Source organism: Drosophila erecta, unplaced genomic scaffold (genome assembly GCF_003286155.1).
Source record: "Drosophila erecta strain 14021-0224.00,06,07 unplaced genomic scaffold, DereRS2 tig00000055-arrow-pilon, whole genome shotgun sequence".
NCBI lineage: Eukaryota > Metazoa > Arthropoda > Insecta > Diptera > Drosophilidae > Drosophila > Drosophila erecta.
Window position 1 is genome coordinate 2,889,407 of NW_020825200.1, and position 24,509 is coordinate 2,913,915.

Genomic DNA, 24,509 nt, shown 5'->3' on the forward strand with positions numbered 1-24,509 from the left:
TCTGCTCAGCCACACACATACATACACAAGTACCGCCCCTTGACCCGCGTGCCACCCCCCCCCCCTCCCTCCCCTTACTCCCCCGGGGGGAGCGGGGCTGCGAGGTCATCGGCAACAGCAGTTTTAGTAACTTGCTTGTTTGTGTACATTGTAAATGACACTGAAAGAAATGAGTTACATCTCGTGCTCATATTTTAACACTTCAAAAACTAAGCGTCTCTGGGGCATTTTGTGTATAAGCTTCAAAGGAATTTTCGCTCAGTGCACTCACATTCCCATAGGTAAAAGCTGTTACACGCGCTAATCGATAAAGGGGAGGGAATTCCTTGCCGGTGGGCGGCTGGGGGGAGGGACCCATTGGGGCAGTGTGAAGCTGCAAGGGACTGACATCGCCGGCATTGCAACTCCACTTTCATTATTGGTTTTTTGTTACAACCCTGCAACATGCCACATGCCACATGCCACAAGGATATGCCCTCGAAGCCCGGCAAAGATTTCGCCCGCCCAGCTCTTTGTACAACCGATAATTAAATCGAACAAAGGCTCAGATTTGACAGTCCCCTGCAGTTCCGCTCGTTTATCAACTGGCAAAAAGTTGCCCCCACTCACTCACACCGTATTTCCATTCGACTTTTCACCGTTCTTCAAGGGATTATCTTCTGGCAATGGAAATGGATGAGCTGCATCTCAAGAGTTCGTTGTATGCCAGATTAATTCCCAGACTTGGCTCCAGTTTGAAGTTAAAGAGTGGGAAAATCAGGAGCAATCCATTCCGCGGGCAGGCAGCTAATTAACCGATCAAGGAATGCCGGGGGCATGTCAGAAAACGCCCCCTCGGCCATGGGCGTCATTAGAGGGGTTAGAAAATCAATAGCTCTATTATTTGGCGGAATGTCGATGGCCAAAACGAGGCAATTCGACTCGGCGCGACTCCATTCAATGTGTTGATTGACAGCCTAATTGAGGTTTCTTGACTTCTTCGATTGGGGGTAGGCCAATGACCGTTTTCTGTTTGTGCTAATAATAATATTGTTGTTTTAATATCGGCCAGCGGCCCAGTGGCGGGTGTAAGGAAAGGGGTAGGAAAACAGCTTGTTTAGTTAGTCATTAGGCGGGGGGTTAAAACATAGGTCTCACACCCCGAACCCGAAACACATTAAATATTTGCCGAAACTCGCACTTGAATGCCCGTTGTTGTGGGACTTCCGTTTTAATTTTTTATTGGCCCAACTGTTTAATGTCAATTGCTGAGCAAATAGCAATCAAACGCTTGGTTTACGCAATTAAGAAGCAAATACCGCCCCGTCTGCAGACATTTCCCGGACCTAATTACCATCTACATTGCGTGCAACATGCTGCAAGACATCAAATTAACGCCACACCGAATCGCCCCGCTCCTTGCGCTTGTATTGATACCCAGCCTTTAGTTTTGAATTTCGGGCTGGGAATTTGGGAGCGGTCATTAAAAAGTCTGAGTGGCCAACAGAGTCGGTCTATTCACAACTTTTTGTTCCGCACAACTCTCTCAATGGGTTGATTGAACTCTTATCGTGGAAAAAAATAAATAAACCGGCAGAACGAACAAATACTGGTGAGAAAAGTTTACAAACATTTATTCGTTGTTTGGTTCAATGTCCCATTGATGGGGGGATTGAAATACGGCGTCGAACTTTCGATTGTGAACTCAATTATGTGGCACATCAATTGTAAAAGTTTTCATTCTGCATTCAAATACTTTGGGGAAAAGAGTATCCTAATTAATTCGATATTCTTATGCTTAAAGTTCAAAACCCTCAATGAATCCGCAGACCCGCAGGCAGTTGGCCAAGGAAAACTATCAAGCTGAAATAGTCTTCAGCGTAAAGCAGATTTCGAGTGTTTTAAAATGATTTCGAGTGGCACTCATGTGCTGCTCTATCTACAAGGACACAAAAAACATCAAACACAGCGCGACTTCCGTTTGTGCTCATTCAAATCGCATGCAAAAGCTATCTAGCATACTTTTTGGCACTCACACCAGCGAAAACACCAAGGAGTCAAGGATTGGAACTGTTCCAGATCTGCCGAAAGCCAGGTCCTTTGGCTTCGCGGGCGAGGGCGAAGGGAGCGAAAGGAGCGAAGGACGAAAGGAAATCCAAGCCGAAACGGAAGCGCATAGCGCTGAAATAAAGTGTTGCATACTGTTCGGGGCAACAATAATAAAATATTGCATATTTTGCGGCTACACAAAATCCAAGGCAAGCAATCCGTTTCATGGCACTTGGCACGAGCATATTTACTTTGGCCTTAAGCTTGCCACAATATTATTTATTTGCCAGCTGTAGCACAGATTTTAATCGCTTTTTGCGGCTTTATTTATGCATTCGAAACTTTCTACACGCCTTTCGATGGGGTAGCACTTTTTACGAACTTTGGGAATTAACAACACCATTGGAGATTCTTCAAATTATGCCACGAGCCAGTGAACCTTTTTGTCCCAATTTTTTCTTTTAATATACATTTTAACCTCTTTGTTACATGTAAGGGTATACAAGTTAAGCTCTATCTTTATAGCCCAGTCCTTGGACTTTCTTCAGTGGTTTATGCTCAGCTGGCTGCGACCTCCCACTTTTGCCGCCCACTTGCAAAGGCCCTCTGCTTCCAATTTCAAAGTAAAACTTTAATGGCAACAAATGCTCCCCTGCCAGGACCATCGCCATTTTATATTTGATATTTTATTACATTACATTTCCCTGGCTTATTACATTTTGGCTTTTAAGCTGTTGACACAACTTGATTTCCGTGCGAACCGGGTTTTCGGACACAGAAAGAGACAGACCGAGTGCGACGAATAGAGAGAGAGAGAGAGAGAGAGAGAGGGAAAGTGCGAGAAGGAGGGAAATAGAGAGTGGCCTGGTCAGTTTCCGTACATCCGCCCACCCACTCAACTCGTTTTGTTTCAATTTCTCCCCTTCAGACAGCTTCGACTTTTTCCCTGCCTGGGATTTCACTTTTTCACTTTTTGGAAGTTGCAAGTCTGCCGGCTGACCCAGAAACAAAGTGTGTCTAATGGGTTTCTGTTATGTTTTTTGACATTTTGGGAATAATGTTTCCGCATCCGGTTTAAGGTGTGCTGCGCTCGTATTTTGCTGCAACTTCCGTCCGCCTCCAGTTGGCCCAGAAACAGGGTCAGCTCTAAAGCTGAATAAAGTAGGAATACAAAAAATCAAGTGAGGAAGTGAAAAGTGAAAAAGTGAAAAGTCATGGAAATTTCCGCCTTTGCAAATTCCTTCGCGCTGCGCGAGATCAACATCAAAGATGTGCCGCCCCGATACTGCCAGCTAATTTCAGCGCCGTAAACATGACAACCTAATTATTTTTTCCATTCCGCCCACTCGCGACGCCGCCAACTGTGCAGCTGTGATTAATGGAGGACGCTCGACTGCGACATTTGCATACGAAATTGAAAATAAATATTTGCACTGATAAATAAAAAGGGGAGCCAGCGAAAGAAGCGAGCTGCTGCTAATTGCACTTTGACTTCTCGAGCGCGTCCTTGGCCGCATGCAGCGCGGAATGCAAAAGGACGCGACTAACGGATACCCTTTCCTCAAAGCTCTATGACCTATGAAGCTGTCCAAAAGCAGGCGTTTATATATTTGGCATGGCATACTTTACAAGTTATTTCCGAGGGCCGGCCAAACTTTTCATAATATCTTCTTCAACCAGCTACTAAAATAGCAGGATTAGTAAACGAGTTGGGATTTTGCACAGTTACCGGGCAGAAATACATCGCCAGGATACAAGGACAGATGGCGCGCGTCTGGCGCAGGAAAATTAGCAAAGTAATACCCGACGCCAGCTGAGGAGCCTTTCGTCAGGACCTTGAGGCCTCTTCATGTCTGCAGACAGGACACGTCTGGAGGGTGCTCGATGTCCTCGTTTTGCTCGCTTCTGCCGCTGTCCTCGTCTGTGGCGCCATTTGATTAATATATACTTGCCGCTCGTCGTCCTGTGATTGTCTCGCTTTATTTTCGACAATCGAAATTAATTGGACTGCTCAAGGAGGTCCTGTCTGCGCTTTGTTCTCAACTTTTGGCCCAACCAACACCTGGCGGCGTCTGTCAGGGTTAAGTTTGCGCGGAACTTGAAAGACACTGACATGGCCTGAAGTTTTGCCTGCAGGCACAACAAACTCTCAAACAAAGCTTAAAGTGCAAAAATCAATAAATTTAATTAAGGCGGTTATTTAAAGTATCAGTAGGGAATTACGGGATGTCATTAGAGCGCCGGAAAAAGCCCGAAAGGAAAGCCCTTGTCTGTGTAGCGGATATTTGTTTAATTCGTTTCGAATTATGTTTAAATTGTTTCAATTAATTTGCTCTTTTGTGGTTACGCTTGCACATCGGTATTTAAATGTAAAGTAACTAAACAGCCATAGGAGCAAAATATTCAATACAATAAAGAACGATACATGATGCTCTAAGTGATAAATGTTATGTAAAACAGAACTATAAACTAGATATCTCAATCAAACTAACAAGTTTTAAAACAACATAAAATTAGGTCAGCCTAACCTCCGTAGTTATTAAGGTCATTCTTATTTAGGAATCATTGCAGAAGTACCAAAACTAATGATACTGATGAGTTTGCATAGACATTCAGCAGTTTTCATCGAAAATCACTTTGGTATTTTTAGGGAAATCATTATATTTAAGAGGCACATTCCGGCAAACTATCGCTTTCATCCTCGACAGTGCCAATCAGTTGCATCCCCTGGGCCAGAGAGCCATTATGATCCCCGGCAAATGACGGCCATTCATCCGACCCATTCCCATTCCATGGATGTATTTATGAATGTATCTCGTATATGAGCATGTGTATTCACATTTACTATTTGCGTGGGCGTCATTATCGTTATTAGAGCTCATTAGCAGCGTCATTGCGAAGCCGAAAAGGGAGTCCTTGCAAGCGTACTGGTTGCTCCTTCAAAGGATGTGGGCGTGCTCGTCTCAGGGATTTGTGTGTTCATAAATGGGGGCCGAGAATAGCTGGAAATCCTACTATTTTGGGAACCTAGTTACGCTACCAGGAACTTTGATATTAAAATAAATATAAATTCAATGAAATACGAGCTGCTCTAACAAAATAGGAAGATGTAAAACTACCAGGATTTGCTTTTACTTAATAAAAACCAACACAATTTGACTTGCTTTTTATTAAAGGGTAACAAAACTATTACAACTTACTAGTGCTTTCGATCTGATAAATGGTTTTACCTGGTTGACCATTGTCATTTGCAACTGGTGCGAAGTTAATTCGCATTACCCCGTCTGCGCCCGAATCTGAATCAGAATCTGAATCCGATCCTGGATCAGAGTTACAGTCGCAGTGTACATACATACGTGGGCAAATGACTGCCGGAAATCGTCTGCAATGTGCGAGATAACAATTTTCGTGTCCTGACCAAGGCATGACTGTCCAGCCGGTCCGAGAATCCACCGCCCAGTCATCCAGTCATCCACCCAGATACCCAGCTACCCAGCTACCCAACCACCCAACCATCCAGCCATCCAGCGACCCACTGAGCCGCTGAGCCACCAACCACACTCATTATTCGTAAATGGCGCTGATGGTGATGATGACAACAACACAGGCATGGCCAACACCACCCAAAAGCAGATGCGAATGGAGATTCGCCCGGACGGGGTTAGGGATTACGGGATGGGTTTGTTGGGGGCAGCAGCACAATGGGAATGCCATTGCCGTATTCTGCATTTCAGAGCCTGAGCTCCAGTATTGCATGTTCGGTGTTTCGCTTGGCAGGACGATCCAGAATGTCGTCGTAACATTTAATTTCCGACAACGGGCGCTGGTTATTCGAAAGGGGTTTCACTGGGGAATTGTATAGACGGATTCCACGTAGACACAACATGTCTGCGGCTAATATAAAGCGAAGAATGCCATGACAAACGAGTTCAGCCAGAACAGACACGCTGACCACACTGCCAACTACACTGGAACTACGTCAATGGTGGCGATGAGGACGATGATGGCGGCATTTGTCCAGCCGGAGCAACGGCGTCCCTTATCATTCCACTCCACTCCATTCCATTTCGGATACCTTGCCCCATTGCGGCAATAATCATTAGGCACGTGCGTTTCGGTTTGTTTGCATTCAACAGTTTTGATTGCTGATTGTGCAGGGGCTCGATGGCCAAAAATAGGTGTGCTTTGTTGGCGAAAGGATTTCCCTAAAAAGGTAATTATTCCTTAATAGCTGTCAATGCTCAATGATGAAAATAAGTGAACACTAAATGGTTTATGCTAGTCAATTAGTAGCTTAATAACAGTTGGTTGAAATATTTCTGACGTAAACACATTTATCTTAAAAACCTCTTTATTACAACTCAATAAATCCCTTTTAAATGTATTTACACAATATCAAAAATTCCATGGAGGCCACCTTGAATTTGCTAACCGAGAATAAAAAAAATTAAGTAATTAAACCGTGCTTAAGGCCATCAGCAACGGCAACAGCATCGGCAGCATAAAAAAGGAAAATATGTAAATGTTGTCATAACGAAAATGCCGCAGAGAATGGCCCAGCTGGACGAGTCGGAGGACCTGTCTCAGTCAGGATTAAGTGCTTTGTTCTTGCCGTTGCTGCCGTAGCTGCCGGAGGAGGCTTCGAGAATGAATTTCAGCATATATTTTATGACACTCGACTTTTATATTTATATTCTCTGTCTCTCTGTCTGTCTGTCTGTCTGTCTGTCTGTCTGACTGACTGACTGTCTCACTTTCGCCTTGTTTCTTGTCTCTCTTGCAGCATGTCGCCAACGCTTTCGCACAAGGACCTCGCAGGACTCGCCGGCTGCTCGGCGCTCGCTTTTGTCCTGTACCTAAACACACTTAACGCTGGATTTGTCTACGATGACAGGTGAGAAAAATTTAACCGAATTAAAAATTCCATATGTCAGCAGGTTGACGAAGGTAAATGGTCTCGTTTTTGGTTGCCTCGTCCTTGGTCCTTTGGCTTTTTCGCTTTATTTTCCTGATGGCCAATGGCAACGCTTTGTCGCCAACACGAAACATAAAAACGCCAGCCGAAAAATACAAAAGTTTATTATTAATTGTGCGCCAAGTGCCGCCATTTATTTGATAAAATCACCATCATAAATTCTCGCCCCGCCTAATTGTAAAACTTGAAGCAGACCAGTTGCTGGCTTATCGCCTGGGTATTGTTGATATATATGCGGTGCATCCAGATCCCCTGCCATCCCCATCCCCATCTCCATCGCCATTGTCAGCATCAGCCTCGGAATCAGACGGCGTTGGCAATGGAGCAAATTAAAAAACAAAATGTTGATTTATGCCCCTCCGAGCTGGGAGCTGCGAGCTGGGACCTGGAACCTGGGATCTTCACACAGCACTTCTCACTCTCACCTGGCCGCATTGAAATGCTGCAAACGCAAACGAAATTACCCATAAATATCAAAAGTCATGTACAATGGACAGGAATTTCCCCAAGGACTTGCCCAGCCCTTCCATCGCCTAGGATTCAGCAGTCAACCCGCTTTGCCTTCTGACCAAGCTGGCAAGCAAGTGACTCCCGTTCAGCTCCTGGCTCAACTACAATGCCAGCGAACAATTGTCCTGGCGGATTGGGGTATATACATCGTATGTATGTGTTGCTGGGAGTGGGAGTGGCAGTGGGCTGGGCCAGATATGCACAAAGTGCTCAGCTCGATGCCTTGGCCGTTGCTCGTTATTTTGTGCTGTCCAGAAAACAAGCGCAAAACTTACCGCCACACACACGCACGCACACACTTTCGAGGAAAATAATAAACGCAACTTATGTAACTCAGCTTCCCCTTAGTGCCACACGGAAAAGTTGGATGCGAGTTTATGTTTTTTGCTCGGGCGGAAGGTCCTGCGGTCACTTTCACGCAGTTGGAACCGGTGCCTGGTTCTGAGCACTGAGAAATAATATAGTTTGAGCAAAAGTGATTCAAAGAGATTCATTAGCAAGAATCGTAGAAAATTTGGCTAATTTCTCTCAGTGCAGGCACCTACCTATCGGCTAGTCCTTTCGTACGCTCTGCGGTCATCCCACAACATGGCCACATGACCACACGAGCACAAGTTATTATTGTCAAGCCGGGCCAGACAAAACATGATTTATTAAATGGCAGAATTCCCTTCAATTTGTTTCCTATCAACTGGAAAAAGACCAATGGAATCGGGCTGCTGGAGGGGAAGGAAAGTGTTTTGGCACTGGGAAGCTCTGTTGCTGGCAATTGTTAAAAGGGAGATATGAGATTTTAATAAGTTATGGCTGGCAACTTTTTGATAAAGTGTGGTGATCGAGAAGTTTGTCAATAATTGAGCTAATGGGATATAATTATGTGTGATTGGTGGCGCACTCTTTTACTTCCGTTTACGCTGCGGCCAAATATTTGTGCTCTAACCTTTTAAAGAGGTCCTTGCGACTTTAATGTGCCTGCTTTTATTGGTCGCCCGATTCACACCTTCAAGTTGATATATTTCCATTTTCCAAAAAGGTACAAAAAATCCCTGCCAAACAGCCCCCAATCTGCAGTCTTACAATAATTTATGTGCCGTATTAAAAGGACAGCGACAACGACAACAACAACAACAATAAGAACGGCAGCAGCAACAGCGGCTGTAAAAATTCAACAACAGCAGTAACAACGTTACGTATACGTAATTTTGATGGCACACAACCACCGGACGCTAGGCACTCCGCTCCTCACAAGCGACGGGTGGGTGTTTTGATGGGTGTTCGTTTGCCAGCAGAGTAGCCGAAATGGGTGCTCTTTTTTCTTGTACCTATATAAAATCGAAAATTTTCACTTTACATAAGCACAGCGGCAGCAGCAAATACAAATGTTGTGGGTAGCCAGGGAAATGGGCGGGGGAAATGGGAAAGCGGTGGGGCAGGCACTGAATGGTGTCCACATTCGGTGCTGATGCTATGATATATTGTCTTCAACAAAAGCCAACCACAGTCCTGTTTGCCTGTTGGTGCTTTTGTGTGTGGCATATGAGCCACACAGTGGCGTGGAAGTCCAAATATTTATGCACATTTTGTCATATAAAGGGTAACGTAAATATTCGGCTAAAGCTTGGGAAAAGTGGATAAAGATCTAAGGATTTGAAAATTACCTTCTATACCCAGTGAGTTTTTAATTAACCAAATACAGCACTCGTATTTATTTATATTTATATATTAGTAAGATTCAATGTTCCATAAAGTTGATTACCAAACAATGGTCTTTGGTGCCACTGTGCAGCGTGTGCGTTGTGGCTGGCTGTTCCTCCTCGATTGCCTGGGACTTGGTTCCTGCTCCTCTGTCTCCGCTTTCTCCTCAGAATCCTGATCCTGTCTCTGGCCTCCTGGCTGAGTTGGGAGTGAAAAGCGAGCGATAAGGGCAGCAACATGCCGCACTTGTAAGCTGCTTCAAGCCGGCCATTGTTGTTGCTGCCGCCCCTCCAGTCCGCCCACCTACCGCACTCCCCCTCCCCAGTTGTTGTTGTCGGTGGGTGTTGATGTTTTGGTTGTTGCTATTCACTCACTAGTTACGATGATAAAGCACAAAAAAAGGAACTGCGGAAATTCTGCTGATGACGATAATGTTGACGCTGACTTCGAGTTGACTTCACCTTCGACCCCTCGATGGGTCGGGAGTTAAGCCCATCTCCATTCCCGTACGAGTAGTACCCGGCGCAAATAGACGTCTTTTGTGTGCATCCGCCCTGAGGTATGCAATGAAATTTCTTTTATACTCGAACGCTACCTTGACATCGCCTTGCAAATGAGGCGTGGAAGCATTTTTGGTTCGTTTTTGAGCTGCAGGAAGCTTGGAAACGCTTGCAGCCTGAAGTAGTACTAGTTATACCCTAAATTTGGCTAGGTGTAGTACAACAACGGCCATAGGATTAGGATTCCATGTCTAATTTTGGCTAGCATACATAATATTATACTCGTATCGTGGAGGATGTCCTTGAAAGCATATTATTGCTTACCACCAATCTATAACAGCAATAATAAAATAGTTTTAGGTGTATAAAACGTGTAAAATGATCTCTTATTGTATTGAATTGAGTTGTATGATAGAAAGCCCTGGCATTTCAGCCACAACTGTGCCCAGCATGCGAGTATTTCCGACTTAGCAGCTCCTTCATCTGCGTTCTGTGCTTTTGCTTTGTGCTCTTCCGATAAGAATTTGTTTGCTCTCGAGGACATTTTTGTGGCTGCTTTGGCGCAAACTAAAAGGGATCGGTTGATGTGGGGTGCTGGTTTCTTCGGAATGCCAATTGGAAGTGAAGTGTAGATGAGTGGGGCTCCGTCCCGCACCCGAAAACCACTTACAGAAAAAGGCACCAGCGACGCAGGTCCTTGGCAATAAGACTGCTTTATAGTTGGGCACGTCCCTGCGGCGAATTTGTAAACCCAATTTGTGGCAACGCCATTCTGCACCACCTCGTTTTTTATTACCATATCCAGGCACTGAAAGAACTGCACACACATGTGCACAAGACCCGCCACAATTCACATTTCCGGTCACCCATGCCGTGGCATTCAAATTCGAATGATAAATAAAATATTAAATTGAAAACCCAATTTTTATTCAAAATGCTCTCTAACTTATGTGTTTGCACATGACTTTTCTTTGGACTTTCCAACCCACAATGGCCTCCAGGCGCAGTGGATATGTTTCTGTTTGCACGACCTTTGAACTCTTGTGTGCCCCAAAAGAACCTAAAACTACAGCCTGGGGCTAAAAAAAGCTTAAATCAATATCAGTGCACATAACTTCATTATTTAACAGAATGAAATTAATTATACCCGTTACTTGTAGAGTAAAAGGGTATACTAGATTCGTTGAAAAGAACGTAACAGGCAGAAGGAAGTCAATATAAAGTATATATATTCTTGATAAGGATCAAATAGCCGAAAAAAAGCATGCAGCTTTACACCAACTCTAACGCCTAACTAAAATTGAGAAATGCCCCAAGGCTGAAGTTCTAAACTCCATAACTCAACTTATCTTAATCGGATTTTGAAGTGGCATACCTCTAAATGTTTCTGACGCAATTCTCTAAATATCTGCATTCAAATTTAGAAATCATTTTTTTTCAATTTTTTTGTCATTTTTCTGATGTATGATATTGTAGTGATTCAAAAAAATTGAGAAATGCCCCAAGGCTGAAGTTCTAAACTCCATAACTTAACTTATCTTAATCGGATTTTGAAGTGGCATACCTCTAAATGTTTCTGACGCAAATCTCTAAATATCTGCATTCAAATTTAGAAATCAATTTTTTTTCAATTTTTTTGTCATTTTTCTGATGTATGATATTGTAGTGATTCAAAAAAATTGAGAAATACCCCAAGGCTAAAGCTCTAAATTCCATAACTCAACTTATCTTCATAGGATTTTGAAGTGGTATACCTCTAAATGTTTCTTGCGCAATTCTCTAAAAATCTGCATTCAAATTTAAAAATTTATTTTTTTTTTAATTTTTTTGTAATTTTTCTGATGTAGAAATTCAAAAAAATTAAAAAAGGTCCCAAGGCTGAAGTTCTATACTCCATAACTCAACTTTTACTCATCGGATTTTGAAGTGGCATACCTCTAAATGTTTCTAGCGGAATTCTCTAAGTATCTGCATTCAAATTTAGAAATAAATTTTTTTTTAATTTTTTTTATCATTTTTCCGATGTATGATATTGTAGTGATTCAAAAAAATGTTCCAAGACTGAAGTTCTAAACTCCATAACTCAACTTATCTTACTCGGATTTTGAAGTGGCATACCTCTAAATGTTTCTGGCGCAATTCTCTAAATATCTGCATTCAAATTTAGAAATCATTTTTTTTTTCATTTTTTTTGTCATTTTTCTGATGTATGATATTGTAGTGATTCAAAAAAATGTCCCAAGTCTGAAGTTCTAAGCTCCATAACTCAACTTATCTTGATCGGATTTTAAAGTGGCATACCTCTAAATGTTTCTGGCGCAATTCTCTAAATATCTGCATTCAAATTTAGAAATCAATTTTTTTTGCAATTTTTTTGTCATTTTTCTGATGTATGATATTGTAGTGATTCAAAAAAATTGAGATATGTCCCAAGGCTGAAGTTCTAAACTCCATAACTCAATTTATCTTACTCGGATTTTGAAGTGGCATACCTCTAAATGTTTCTGGCGCAATTCTCTAAATATCTGCATTCAAATTTAGAAATCAATTTTTTTTCAATTTTTTTGTCATTTTTCTGATGTATGATATTGTAGTGATTCAAAAAAATTGAGATATGTCCGAAGTCTGAAGTTCTAAGCTCCATAACGCAACTTATCTTGATCGGATTTTAAAGTGGCATACCTCTAAATGTTTCTGGCGCAATTCTCTAAATATCTGCATTCAAATTTAGAAATCAAATTTTTTTCAATTTTTTTGTAATTTTTCTGATGTATGATATTGTAGTGATTCAAAAAAATTGAGATATGTCCCAAGGCTGAAGTTCTAAACTCCATAACTCAATTTATCTTACTCGGATTTTGAAGTGGCATACCTCTAAATGTTTCTGGTGCAATTCTCTAAATATCTGCATTCAAATTTAGAAATCAATTTTTTTCAATTTTTTTGTCATTTTTCTGATGTATGATATTGTAGTGATTCAAAAAAATGTCCGAAGTCTGAAGTTCTAAGCTCCATAACTCAACTTATCTTGATCGGATTTTAAAGTGGCATACCTCTAAATGTTTCTGGCGCAATTCTCTAAATATCTGCATTCAAATTTAGAAATCATTTTTTTTTCAATTTTTTTGTCATTTTTCTGATGTATGATATTGTAGTTAATTAAAAAAAATGTCCCAAGACTGAAGTTCTAAACTCCATAACTCAACTTATCTTGATCGGATTTTGAAGTGGCATACCTCTAAATGTTTCTAGCGGAATTTTCTAAATATCTGCATTCAAATTTAGAAATCAAATTTTTTTCAATTTTTTTGTCATTTTTCTGATGCATGATATTGTAGTTATTCAAAAAAATTGAGAAATGTCCCAAGGCTGAAGTTCTAAATTCCATAACTCAACTTATCTTCATCGGATTTTGAAGTGGTATACCTCTAAATGTTTCTGGCGCAATTCTCTAAATATCTGCATTCAAATTTAGAAATTTATTTTTTTTAAATTTTTTGTGATTTTTTTGATGTGATGATGTTGTATAAATCCGATGCCCACACTTTTAAAAAAATTTTAAGTTTTTCTTCATTACATATATAATTTTTTTTCCCTACCGATATTCCAGGAAATGTTGAAATTTGTCGTTTGCACTTCCACTAGCTGAGTAACGGGTATCTGATAGTCGGGAAACTCGACTATATCATTCAATCTTGTTTTACAGTTGTGAAATGAAACGAAACTTGTTTCTGGTATTAAAAATGTGACTTTAAGCGAGAAATCAAACGAATTTTATTTTTACAAATTTCAACCAATAAAATAAGCATAATTAATTGATGGCCCATCAAATCGGCAAATATGCAATGTAAATACATACAATTTATTAATGGAAAATATTTTGTGCTTCAAGCCATTTGATTGAATTTTAATATTAGCGCCCACAAAGATTAAACAGGACTATTAACTTTTTGCCAAACAGCAAACATTTAAGCTAAAAGTTAATGATTAACATTTACCCAACCCTGTGTCATTTATATCTCTCAAAAGTTATCCAATCGAAGTGAATCGAGTGACATTGATAAATATATTGATGCAATATTGTTGCGGACAATGCTGTCCTCTAAACTCAACTGCGAGCCGCCCTGTGCAAAGTTGGAAAGTTAATTAATGACATTTGCTGGGCACATCTAAAAACTAATTATGCATAAAATGGCCAAGGTATTATTGCAAGCCCTCTATAAATTGCCACAAAACAGCAGCAACAACGCCGATAACAAACTAACCCTGATTATATGGCCACCTGACCCGGAGCCACTGTGCCGGCCAAATCGATTAGGACAACAAGGAGCGCTACAACGGCGAGGCAATTACCAAGGACCTTCCACCACCCTAATACACCCTAATACAATGACACCGGTTCTGCTGTTTGTGCTCGCTTGTAGGTGTGTGTTTCAGTGTGTGTGTGTACTGTTTTACAACAAAGGCACAAAATACGCCAACAAATCGGCAATTAATCAAGTGGCAAGTGCACAGCAAGGACGAGGGGCGGTCGCTCGAAAACGAGGGCGGGGCAGGCGAGTCAACTGTCGCTTGGCACTTTAACAATATTTATGCCGAGTGCAAAAACAAAAGGACAATACAAATGGCCAGACATAAAATTGCCACGAGTAAATACAGCAGACCATGGCACACGCTATCAATAAAAAAAGTGTCTTTCGTTAATGAATACGTAAAAAAAAAACCAGGCTAAAAAATTCCAAGTACTAATTGAAACTATTTTTCACTATTTTAGAATAAATCAAAGTTAAGTACATTATTATAACCGTTTGCCCAACAAACATTCCCCACCGCAAAGTTTCAACCAATCTAAGTAAAAGCAAAATAAAAAGGACAGGAGGCGTAGACTCAAGTGGCCCCATAGAATTCAGGACTCTCCGGTTTCGTGTAGCAGGAAAGTCGAGACGAAAGGAGTCAACTTGGGGCTACTTTGGGCAACTGCAGATGGGAGGTGGGAAATGGAGAGATACTCGTATACCAAGTCCTGGCTGTACAATTAATCATTTTAATTAATTGGACAGGTGTGCCACAGGTTGTTGTTGTCCGTTCCGGGCAGAGGTAATGTGAGCCGAACGCCTACATATCATTTTCCGGAAACGAGGAGCCACAAAATTAACACCAAATGTGGCTTATTATAACAAACCTATGTCAATTTAATTTTAATTAGTTCAAGAGCGTAACATTATTTAAGGAAATACTCTTGTATTCCATATTATATACTCACGATATCATATATTTTTAAATTTCTTTAAATATCAAATATCTTTTGTAATTTTAAGTATTTTGCGTCAGTGTACCAGCATAAATCTTTGCGTTCCTCCTTCTATCTTTTTTTTGCAGGCGCGCCATCTTGGCGAATGGCGACGTGACAGGAGCTCGCCCATTGGCCAATCTTTGGCGGAACGACTTCTGGGGCACTCCCTTGATGGACAGTGGATCCCACGGCTCCTGGCGACCGCTGTGCGTGCTCAGCTTCCGGCTGAACTTCCTCGCTGGCGGAATGGCACCCATGGGCTATCACCTGGTCAACGTAATGCTCCACTGTGTGGCCACGTGTCTGGTGGTCCTGGTGGCGACCACGCTCCTGCCATCTCGAATGGGAGTCCTGGCCGCCGGCGCACTGTTCGCCGTCCATCCCGCCCACACGGAGGCGGTTGCCGGCCTGGTGGGCAGGGCGGATTTGGCCGCCTGTGTTTGCTACCTGCTCGTCTACCTCTCCTACCGTCGGCACATGCTGAACCGCGAGTGGGGATCCCTCATTCTGACCATTGTCCTGGCGCTGGCGGCACTTCTCTGCAAGGAGACGGCCATCACGGCGCTGCTCCTGTGCGGATTGTGCGATGTCCTGTCGCCTGTCGGTCGCGAAAACAGCGATAAGGTGTGTGTGTGTGATGGATGCTTTGCCCAATATGACAAGTAATTTGATTAACTCCTTTCAACTTGCAGCACCGCTTGCGTTCGCTCAGCATTTTGGGATTTACACTATTGTGCGCCCTCTACTGTCGACTGAGCCTCCTGCCACGCCCCTCCACCGCCTTTTCGGCCGCCGATAATCCGACGGCCCATGAATCCTGTTTTTGGACAAGGACGCTAACTTTTCTGTACCTGCCAGTGGCCAACTGTCGCATTCTGCTCTGGCCACAGGAGCTGAGCTTCGACTGGGGCATGGAGGCTGTGCCGCGGATCAGAACGCTTTGGGATGCCCGAAATATCCTGACGGCTGGCTTCTACGGAACCTTAGTTGCCTTACTGTGGAAGGGATCTGGACTGCGTAGGTCAGCCACACCGATGGATTTTGCGGAGGTGGCGCACATTTCGCTGCCCCTATTGAGGCGATTGGGCGCCAATAGCTGCCACACCTGGCTGGGCCTCACCTGCGACTGCCACCATCAGCTCTCTGCCCCCAGCTATCGTTCTGCGTCAGCAATCTACTCCACCTCCTCCGCCTCGAAAAGCTGGACAGCATGGACAGCAGCCCCCATCTTGGGCACTGCCTTCCTGGTGTTGCCGTTCCTGCCCGCCAGCAATCTGCTCTTCTACGTGGGATTTGTAATGGCCGAAAGGGTGCTCTATCTGCCGAGTGTTGGCTATTGTCTGCTCTTTGGCCTCGGTTTCGGCCGTCTCTGGCAGCGCGTCAATAGCTCCCGGCGCTCCCGGCTGATGCTCCTCTGCGGCCTGGCACTGCTCCTTGGTGTCCATGGACTGCGCACCTGCAGGCGCAACTGGGATTGGCGGCATGAGGAGCAGCTATTCCGCAGCGCCATCGCTATAAATCCTCCAAAGGGTGAGTGCATCATTCCTCAGTTATTTATATCAACAAAATACTATAAATATTTTTGATCTATCTACACATTTTGGCAAAAGTATAATCCATGGCTTTTGTATTTTTTTCAGCTCTGGGCAACCTGGGCAGCGTACTGAGTGCCCAAGGAAGATACGAGGATGCGGAACTCGCTCTGAGGATGGCCCTTGGACACCGGCCCACCATGGCTGATGCTCACTTTAATCTGTGAGTAAACGCTACCACCATGTGAGGTGGTCCCCAAAACCCGAAACCCAAAAACCCCGAGAAACCCTTTGCATTTTGAAGCGCGACTCGCGCCTTAGCCGCGTAACATGAAACCTGAATCCACAAAATGATGTCAGTTTTTGCTGGCAGTCTTTTGAAAATTCAAAAGCACAAAGTGAATGGCTGTCGCGACCTTGGGCATTTGGGTGGTGCGATGGTGGGTCAGGGGTGCGAAGGTGTGGAGGCTGCTCTTAATGCCGAAGTGGCAGATGCTTCTGTAGTCGCTGTTCTGTTCCCTCTTCCGTTTGCCGGCAAAAACGTTCGGACAACATCTGAGGAAAAGCGACAAAAAAGTGGGTGGCTGGGCGAATGAGAAGACTGCCCAGATGCAACGCGCATACAAATCAACTCGGTCAGAAACTTTAGTTTCAGCGCAGCGCAGGGGGCACATGTTTTGCATCTTTTGGGTGGCAATTTGCATGCACTCGGCAGCCATCAACAGCAAATAGCTGCTGGTTTCAGTTTTTTAACCGCCCACAGCCACGCACCGCCCCGCCCCGCCCCGCCCCGCTTTTCCCATTTACCCGCCGGTTGTACTCCTTTTGTACCTTTGTGAGTGGGGCAACGGCAACGGAACCTTTGAAACAATACGACTGAAATGAATGCAAGAGCCATTGCGCACCCTAATCCCCTGCAGATATGCTGTTAATTAGGCCAAAACTGAATGGGCTTACGAGTGAGACTCTGATTCTTCGAGATACTCGCAATTGCTGGCCGGTTGCTAAGTACACATGGAGTTGGTATTTCCATCGAAGGCACATGCCCCATTTAAAGGGTTCTCGAGAAAGTTAGAATTGGGCCTATACCAATATGTGCTGGGTAAATGTTTGCTGAAGATTAGTTGGAAATTTGTAAATTACAAATGCATAAGTAAGTGGCCTTCGAAATGGAAAACTGGATTGTGAAAAATGTGCCTTAATCTGCAGAGGTCTAATTTATAACCAGATCCATTTTTGACTGCGATCTTTGGTGCCCAAAGTCGAACACGTACATGTGTACTGCAATGCAATAAAGCAGCAGCTGCGACAATTGCATTCCCCGGCATTTCGAGACTTTTTCCCTTGTCTAAAACAATAAATAAACAAAAGCCCCGGCATATATAATATCCTGCACAAACATAACAACAAGGGCATATCTGCGACTGGAATGAGAATGAGAATCCCAATCCGAATCAGAATCAGAATAGAAAACTAGTAACAACATGGCTGGAATTGGCATTTCTGCTTACAAGCTGCACTTGATGCAACAATATGAGAAAATAAAACTGCTGACGCATGACGCTGGCATCCTGCTTATCCCCCGCATTTCCCAGGCTTTTCCCACCCCCATTTTCTTCCCCATTCCATTTTCCGGGGCCAATGACACTTCTACTTTGGACATACAGCAGGCACACTCTGAGCCAGCTTTGTACAGTCATAGTGCAATTTACTCGTTGCATCGACGCTAACGGCGACCGCCAACTGAGCACCCTGTGCCCAGACTGCCACATCCTCGTCCTCGTGCTGGTCCTTCCACTGGGATTTGGGCAGCAGTACTATGCATTACGAGAGAAGCGCAAACATGCCAACGCTTAACGAATGCCACTCGGCGCCGTATCGAAGACACCCTGGGCAGAAAAGCGGAAGTGCTTGTCAAAAAATGTGTGGAATTCAATTAGTGTGGCAATCAACTAACGCTAACAATGGAAATTGAATGTAGTACATCTTTACATGTTGTAATAAATCCAACTACAATTAATTCCTTATTAACAGATAGAGCCTTCGAGCTTTTAAGTACTTGGAACTTACTTACCAGTACTTAGCACACATCCTTGCTGAGTTTTTCTACCATACCAACCACTGTGGCGCTTGTGAGTTGACTGCTCCACTCCTTTTGAATATGCAGGACGTCATTTCCACTGCCGGCCGCTCCTCGAGCTGCTCGCACTCCTCACAGTTCACACCCTTTCCCAATAGCCGCGTGTCCTTGCAGCCAAGTTGCTCATACGCCCTGTTGTCACTATTGTTGCTGCTGCTGTTGCTGCCGTCGCCTTGCAGCTCGTTGTTGATTATTGTGTTTGACATAATAGGCTTTACGCTCCAAAAAAGGAGAGCCGAGGACCCACGGAATAAATCCGTTCGCTTTGCTTCTTTGGCAAATTGTAGGTAAATCCCTTTTCGCTCGCTTGCCAAGTCATTTTTCCAGCTTTTCCGCCGGGGAAAAGGCTGCTGCAGAGCCCAGCCCAAGCCCAATACAAATAATTGCTGAGCACTCCCGGGAGCCATGGACAATGGCAGCATCTGGGGAACGGATACTCCTACCTCAGTCATGAATACCATAATCGTTTTGCGCCGAATTGCCTTCGTTTCGAGTTCGAGAAAAGTGAATGCTAAAACTATGGCAAACTGGGAGGGAGGGAAAAGTTAACCCCGTGAGTGTATTAAGCTCATTGTTTCAATGGAAGCCAAATATGCAGTAATTCTGTTTTTCCTCATTTAAATAAATATTTAACCAGAGCGATTTGGTTCACTCGTCGTCTCTCCAAAAAAGCCACTTTAAAGTGCTTATTTGTGTGGATGTGTTTATATATGAGCGGATTATCGGCTTATGGAAGACTGTTACATTAATGCCCACGAAGATTTTTTGTAAAAAGAAAGTGTAGTTTTTATGCATGACCATTTTCTAACAATGCCTGAATGAGATTCAATAAATATTTTTCATTTATTGCTCACTGAGCTGTGATGAGTATACAAATCACGAGATGAGCAAAACGAGAAAGTGTTTTACTTTTATAAAAGGCGTGCTGAAAAAGGTACTTAAATATGAAAAAACAGCAGTATATCTTCGTTTAAGATAAGGTAGACATATTTTATCACTATAATGATCTGTATCACCCATCTAAAGTCTATTTACATGTCTGTTCTAATTGGGTAACAAGTTCTCGGCGCAAAATCTACTGCCGCGCCGCAATATCCTTTATAATCCTCGGGGAAGACCCTTGTAAAAAATATGAAAAAGCCAAGAACGGAGGAGAAAGCAGGAGAAAGAAAAATACAACTGTTGACGGCTTAGATAAAATTTCAAATAATGTCAATGACATAAAAGCAAAGCGCGAACTTCATAACTGCTAAGGCTTCGCTAGCCTGCAGGTTATTAACTTGGCTCAAAACGATACACTAGACGTTGGCCAACTCAGTGGGTGAATGGCGGGCAATGGCTTTGGATCCTACTTCCACTCCTACTCCGGATGCCTAGCCGCTGGCACATTGGCCCCTGACCAAGTCCAAAGTGCTGGGAAGCCCAGGCAGAGATTTCATTTTAGTGCCGTGGAAAGTTTAAAACGCTTTTCTCGCCCACTTCCCCACTTTCCCACTCCCAAAGGCTGCGTTGCCTTTGCAGCTTATCGAAAAGTTGTCTGATTGAATTTTTGCCCAGTCCACTTGCAGAATGCAGCCTCTTTTCCATGGCCTCCGATTTGGCTACACCATGCAATATTCCATTTTAAGGAAGAGGCACCTTATAGCTTTGGAAACTCAAGTCTTAGTTGGCTGGTGTAACCATTATAAAGGTGCTTTTAGCTTTGTTTTAGTATCCTGACTGGCTAACTATTTTGTTGCAAACTTCTTTTAGGTACTGTTTTAATACTCTAGAGCTATGAATTTTACAACTCTCTAATCTAAAAGTCATAAGAGCAGATTGAAGCATTTACATAATGAAGCTTTAAGCGCTGTGGCGAGCTGTGAATTTTCGATGGCTCGTGATGAAGTGGTGGGGTGTTTAAGAATTTTCTAATCGAAAATCAATGCCAGGTGGCCTTCAACCCCGGTGGCTGGTGGCTGGTGGCTGGTGGCCACCCTTTAAAAACCAACCGGGAACGTAGCTCCGGGGTGCCAGTGCGTTGCGGATAAGCAGCTGTTTGTACATTATTTACTCGTAAGCCATCAATAGCCGGGATATCTCTAGCCGGCACCTTGCGCCCTGTGGCTATGGATTTTCCGATCCCGCCACGTGCCGCCTCCACCCGGAACATAAAGCATCCTGTTGCTGCCTGTTGCAAGGAGCAGCTCCTCAGCTCCTCAGCTCCTCAGCTCCAGCTCCTGTTTCTGTTTCTGATGCGCCAGTCAACTGTCAGGGATTTGTTGTGCTCCTGGGCCGGACGGGGATGCTCTGATTTTTAGCTGCAAAATGCCAAATGCCACAGCAAAGGAACGGTTGGGTGGTGGGCGGAAATGGGTGATGGAAAGTCAAAGTAACAGACAGCCAAACACCAAAACCAAAAAATCACTGAGCTGTATAATTCGATTTCTCGTTTTCACTCTTTCTGCTCGTTTTATTTTCGTTCAGCTACCGTTTGCTTACCTGCAAAAAGAAACAAAAAAAAACAGGGCGGAAAATGGGGGAGACCCATGAAAATAAATAGAATAACATGGCTTGTTTTTCTTTTGGCCCGAATGGCATGGCATGGTATAAAATAGAATACTCAATATTCAGTTGAGCAAATCCATGCGTTGTTCGCTTGCAATTCGCATGCATTCACTCGGCTCCTTTTTTCGCTTGTTTTATTTCCCCCACATCTATTTTTTTTCCTCCTTGCTGTGAAAATGCAGCCCCAATGCAGCATACAAATTTTAGAGAGAGAGCTCGGAAAATCGGGGAATGAAATTGTGGGCAACGAGGGATTTTCAGCATGGAATGTCGAATGGCTGCTCATTCGAAAATAAAATTTAAACAAATTCAGCTCTCCATGCGGCGGCATATGCGAGTGTTCATTGAAAAGTTTGCTCACACCCACTCCAGAGTGGAGTATCTAGTATCTACTATATAGTATCTAGTATCTGGTGGAAAAGCTAATCGGAAAATCCATGGGTGGGATATGTAAATTTCGCAAATAAAAGAAAGCTTCCCATATTAAAAGTCATCCCATGATGACAATGTGAATTGGTAGGTTTTTCTGAAAAGGGTTCCTTATTTGCTATACCAGACTAAAACAACAGAATCGTGCATTACTTTTTTCATGTATTTATTCAATTTGTGGGTAAAGTTTCCGAATTTAAAACAAAGAACCATGTTTATGTAAGATATTCAAATTTGTAGTAAAACGAGCAAGTTAATCTTATTAATGAGACATTTTATTTCTGTAATAAAATAATATTCCTGACTGGACGTTATGTCAAACATCAATATTTGTAGGTATCTATTTTAAAAATCCCAGTTCGAAATACATAATCCGCTTTTTGTCCAAATCCGCAGTCTTTACAAACGGCCCTCTTGTTGATTTTATAGCCTTGTCGCTACTCAACACAACATTTTCAGGACTCGCTGTTTGTTTGAATTATTTGGTTGCTGCTGCAGATGCGGCTGGTTTGCAGAAATAGGAGCAATCTGGGCCTGGGTTTATTTTGCACCATTTTGTAGCGCCACATGCTTCTGGAATGTGGCAAACAAAACGCTGCCTTTATTTAGAATCACTTATCCATGCATGCGATCCGTTGAAACTTTGTGTTGTCTATTTTTGGGCCCCCAGACATCCGGGTTTGCAGGATGTGTAGCGATGTGAAGGGATAACCGCCAGACGACAGTGATATAGGTATATGCATATATACGAAATATATGGAAATATATGGTCGAGTGTACACAGCGAGTTGGGGAATCCAGCTGTCCGTTGATTTAATGAAGCCGGCTAAAATCAACTTGAAGGTCAGCACTCTGCAATTAGCCCGTGGGAACCGCAGCAAAGCAAACGCAAAGTTAATTTACTTCCAACACTTTTGGAGGCTTCAGCCCGCGAGTTAAGTAACTTTACTTTCACTGGTTTCTCTTTTCCATATTTTTCGCATATTTTTTCAAACAACTTTTTCTACGCTTCCTGCTGAGTGAAAAGCAAAAACTATGAAGAGTGCATTTCCTTGGCAACTCAAGTGCATTGTTCGGCTGCAGAAGTAAGCCGCAATGCCAGAATGGCTTATGCTTAATTCTGTAAAACATTTGGGTACAATTTAGTAATAACATCAGCTTAGGCCATCAACAACGAGATGGACAGCATGGAAATAAAGTCACTCTTTTACCTAAGGCATTCGAAAACTATTCATTTCAGCAATGCTTTCAACATTAAGAATTTAGAGCCGCATGATTGGTGGAATTTGGGAAAATGCACTTTGGCTGATAAATGTTAAACCCCGTTTTCCTTGGCATATTTTAGGGGCGTGGTGCACCAGAAGCAGCTGAACTTCAGCTCGGCAGTTCCATGCTTTCGCAGGGCCATCGAATTGCGACCCCAGCTGGCGGTGGCCTACTTGAATCTGGGCACATCCCTGATCTCCCTGGGCGACCATCGGCCAGAAGCCATCTCGGTGCTGCGGACCGGAGCTCGTCTGGAGGGGAATGGGGTTCGGGATCGGGGGGCCCACGTGGAGGCACGCTACACCTGCTACCTGCAACTGAGTGTCCTTTACCGCTCCGAAGGAAGACTGCGGGATGCTGCTGCGACGCTGAAGGAATCCCTAAAAGCTCTGCCTGTGCTGCCTCAAAGGCAGAGGGCGGTGCTGCATCTGCGACTCGGCGAAATCCTGGCGGAGCTGCAGGATTGGGCCGAGGCCGAGCATCAGCAGAGACTGGCGCTGCATTTGCAGCCGGAGCAGGGGGCAGCCTATGTCACCTATGGCCAGACGCTGGCCAGGAATGTAAGTGTGTCACATGCAATCCCAATCATAAGGTAATAACATATTTTATTGGACTTGCAGGGCAGTCGCCTGGCGGAGGCAGAGTCCTGGTTCAAAAGAGCACTGCAGTTGGCGCCACTGGAGCCCAGTTCGCATCATCATTATGGTAAGCTACTTGTACTTGTGATACGAATTTGTATATATGACAATAACTTTTCGTTGCAGCCGACTTCCTGGAGCAGCAGGAGCGGCATCACGAAGCCCTTAGCCTTCGCTTGCGAGCCGCTGCCTTGGCGCCGCAGGATTACATCCTGCAATCCTGCGTGGCGGATGCACTGCGTCTGCTGAATCGCCTGGCCGAAGCGGAGCTGTGGTATCGAAAGGCGGTCACCCTGCAACCGCTGGCTGCCCATGCCCATGCCAATCTGGGCGCCATCCTGCAGATGCGTGGTCTTCGGAAGGAAGCAGTGGCGTGCTACCACAAGGCCTTGGAGCTCCAGCCAGGACATGCCATCAGCCGAGCAAATCTGGCCAGGATGAGTGTGCGCCAGGACGAGAACGAATGAGAAGCGGTGGAGTCACATGTTAGGAACGCAGCATGTACATAAATTTTAGATAGAAGAGTATATATTTTGTAAAAATAAAGAACACAATGATTGAATCGCTCGATTTAAAGGATTGCAATGCAATCGGCAGCTTTTTGAATTATTTCTGAGTGCAAATATTCGGTTGCAAGAGCAACAATGTAAGACGCATTCCTTTCAACCGCAATTAGTTTAGCCAGCATTATGCGAAAATGCCAATCTGTTGCCGACGCAAATTCCAGAAAGCCAAACCGCGCTGCGAATTATTTCCATATCATGTCTTTCAAAACGGAGCCAGGTGACGGGACTTAAGCGCAGACAAAAGCCTGATGAGACCAAAGGACTTGAAGGACATCGAAAACAGAGGCATCCACAAAGCCAGAGCTCCTGGAAACGAGTGGGTGAGACGGGCAGACACTCAACAGATAGACAGCCAACCGGATGGCGACGTGATAATATCAAGTGGCTGGG

General features: G+C 43.8%; 1 protein-coding gene across 1 annotated transcript in view; it reads left to right on the plus strand.

The window, feature by feature from the left end:
- Nucleotides 1-24,094, plus strand: part of LOC6543019 (transmembrane and TPR repeat-containing protein CG31690) — a 44,691-nt gene extending 20,597 nt beyond the window's left edge. Inside the window, exons 3-9 of the mRNA XM_026979356.1 lie at nt 6,812-6,922; nt 15,088-15,625; nt 15,694-16,531; nt 16,642-16,756; nt 22,995-23,475; nt 23,536-23,620; nt 23,680-24,094. Coding sequence (XP_026835157.1) covers nt 6,812-6,922; nt 15,088-15,625; nt 15,694-16,531; nt 16,642-16,756; nt 22,995-23,475; nt 23,536-23,620; nt 23,680-24,020 — 2,509 coding nt within the window. The 3' untranslated portion in view covers nt 24,021-24,094. The remainder of the gene's footprint in view (nt 1-6,811; nt 6,923-15,087; nt 15,626-15,693; nt 16,532-16,641; nt 16,757-22,994; nt 23,476-23,535; nt 23,621-23,679) is intronic.
- The last annotated feature ends 415 nt before the right edge of the window (nt 24,095-24,509 follow it).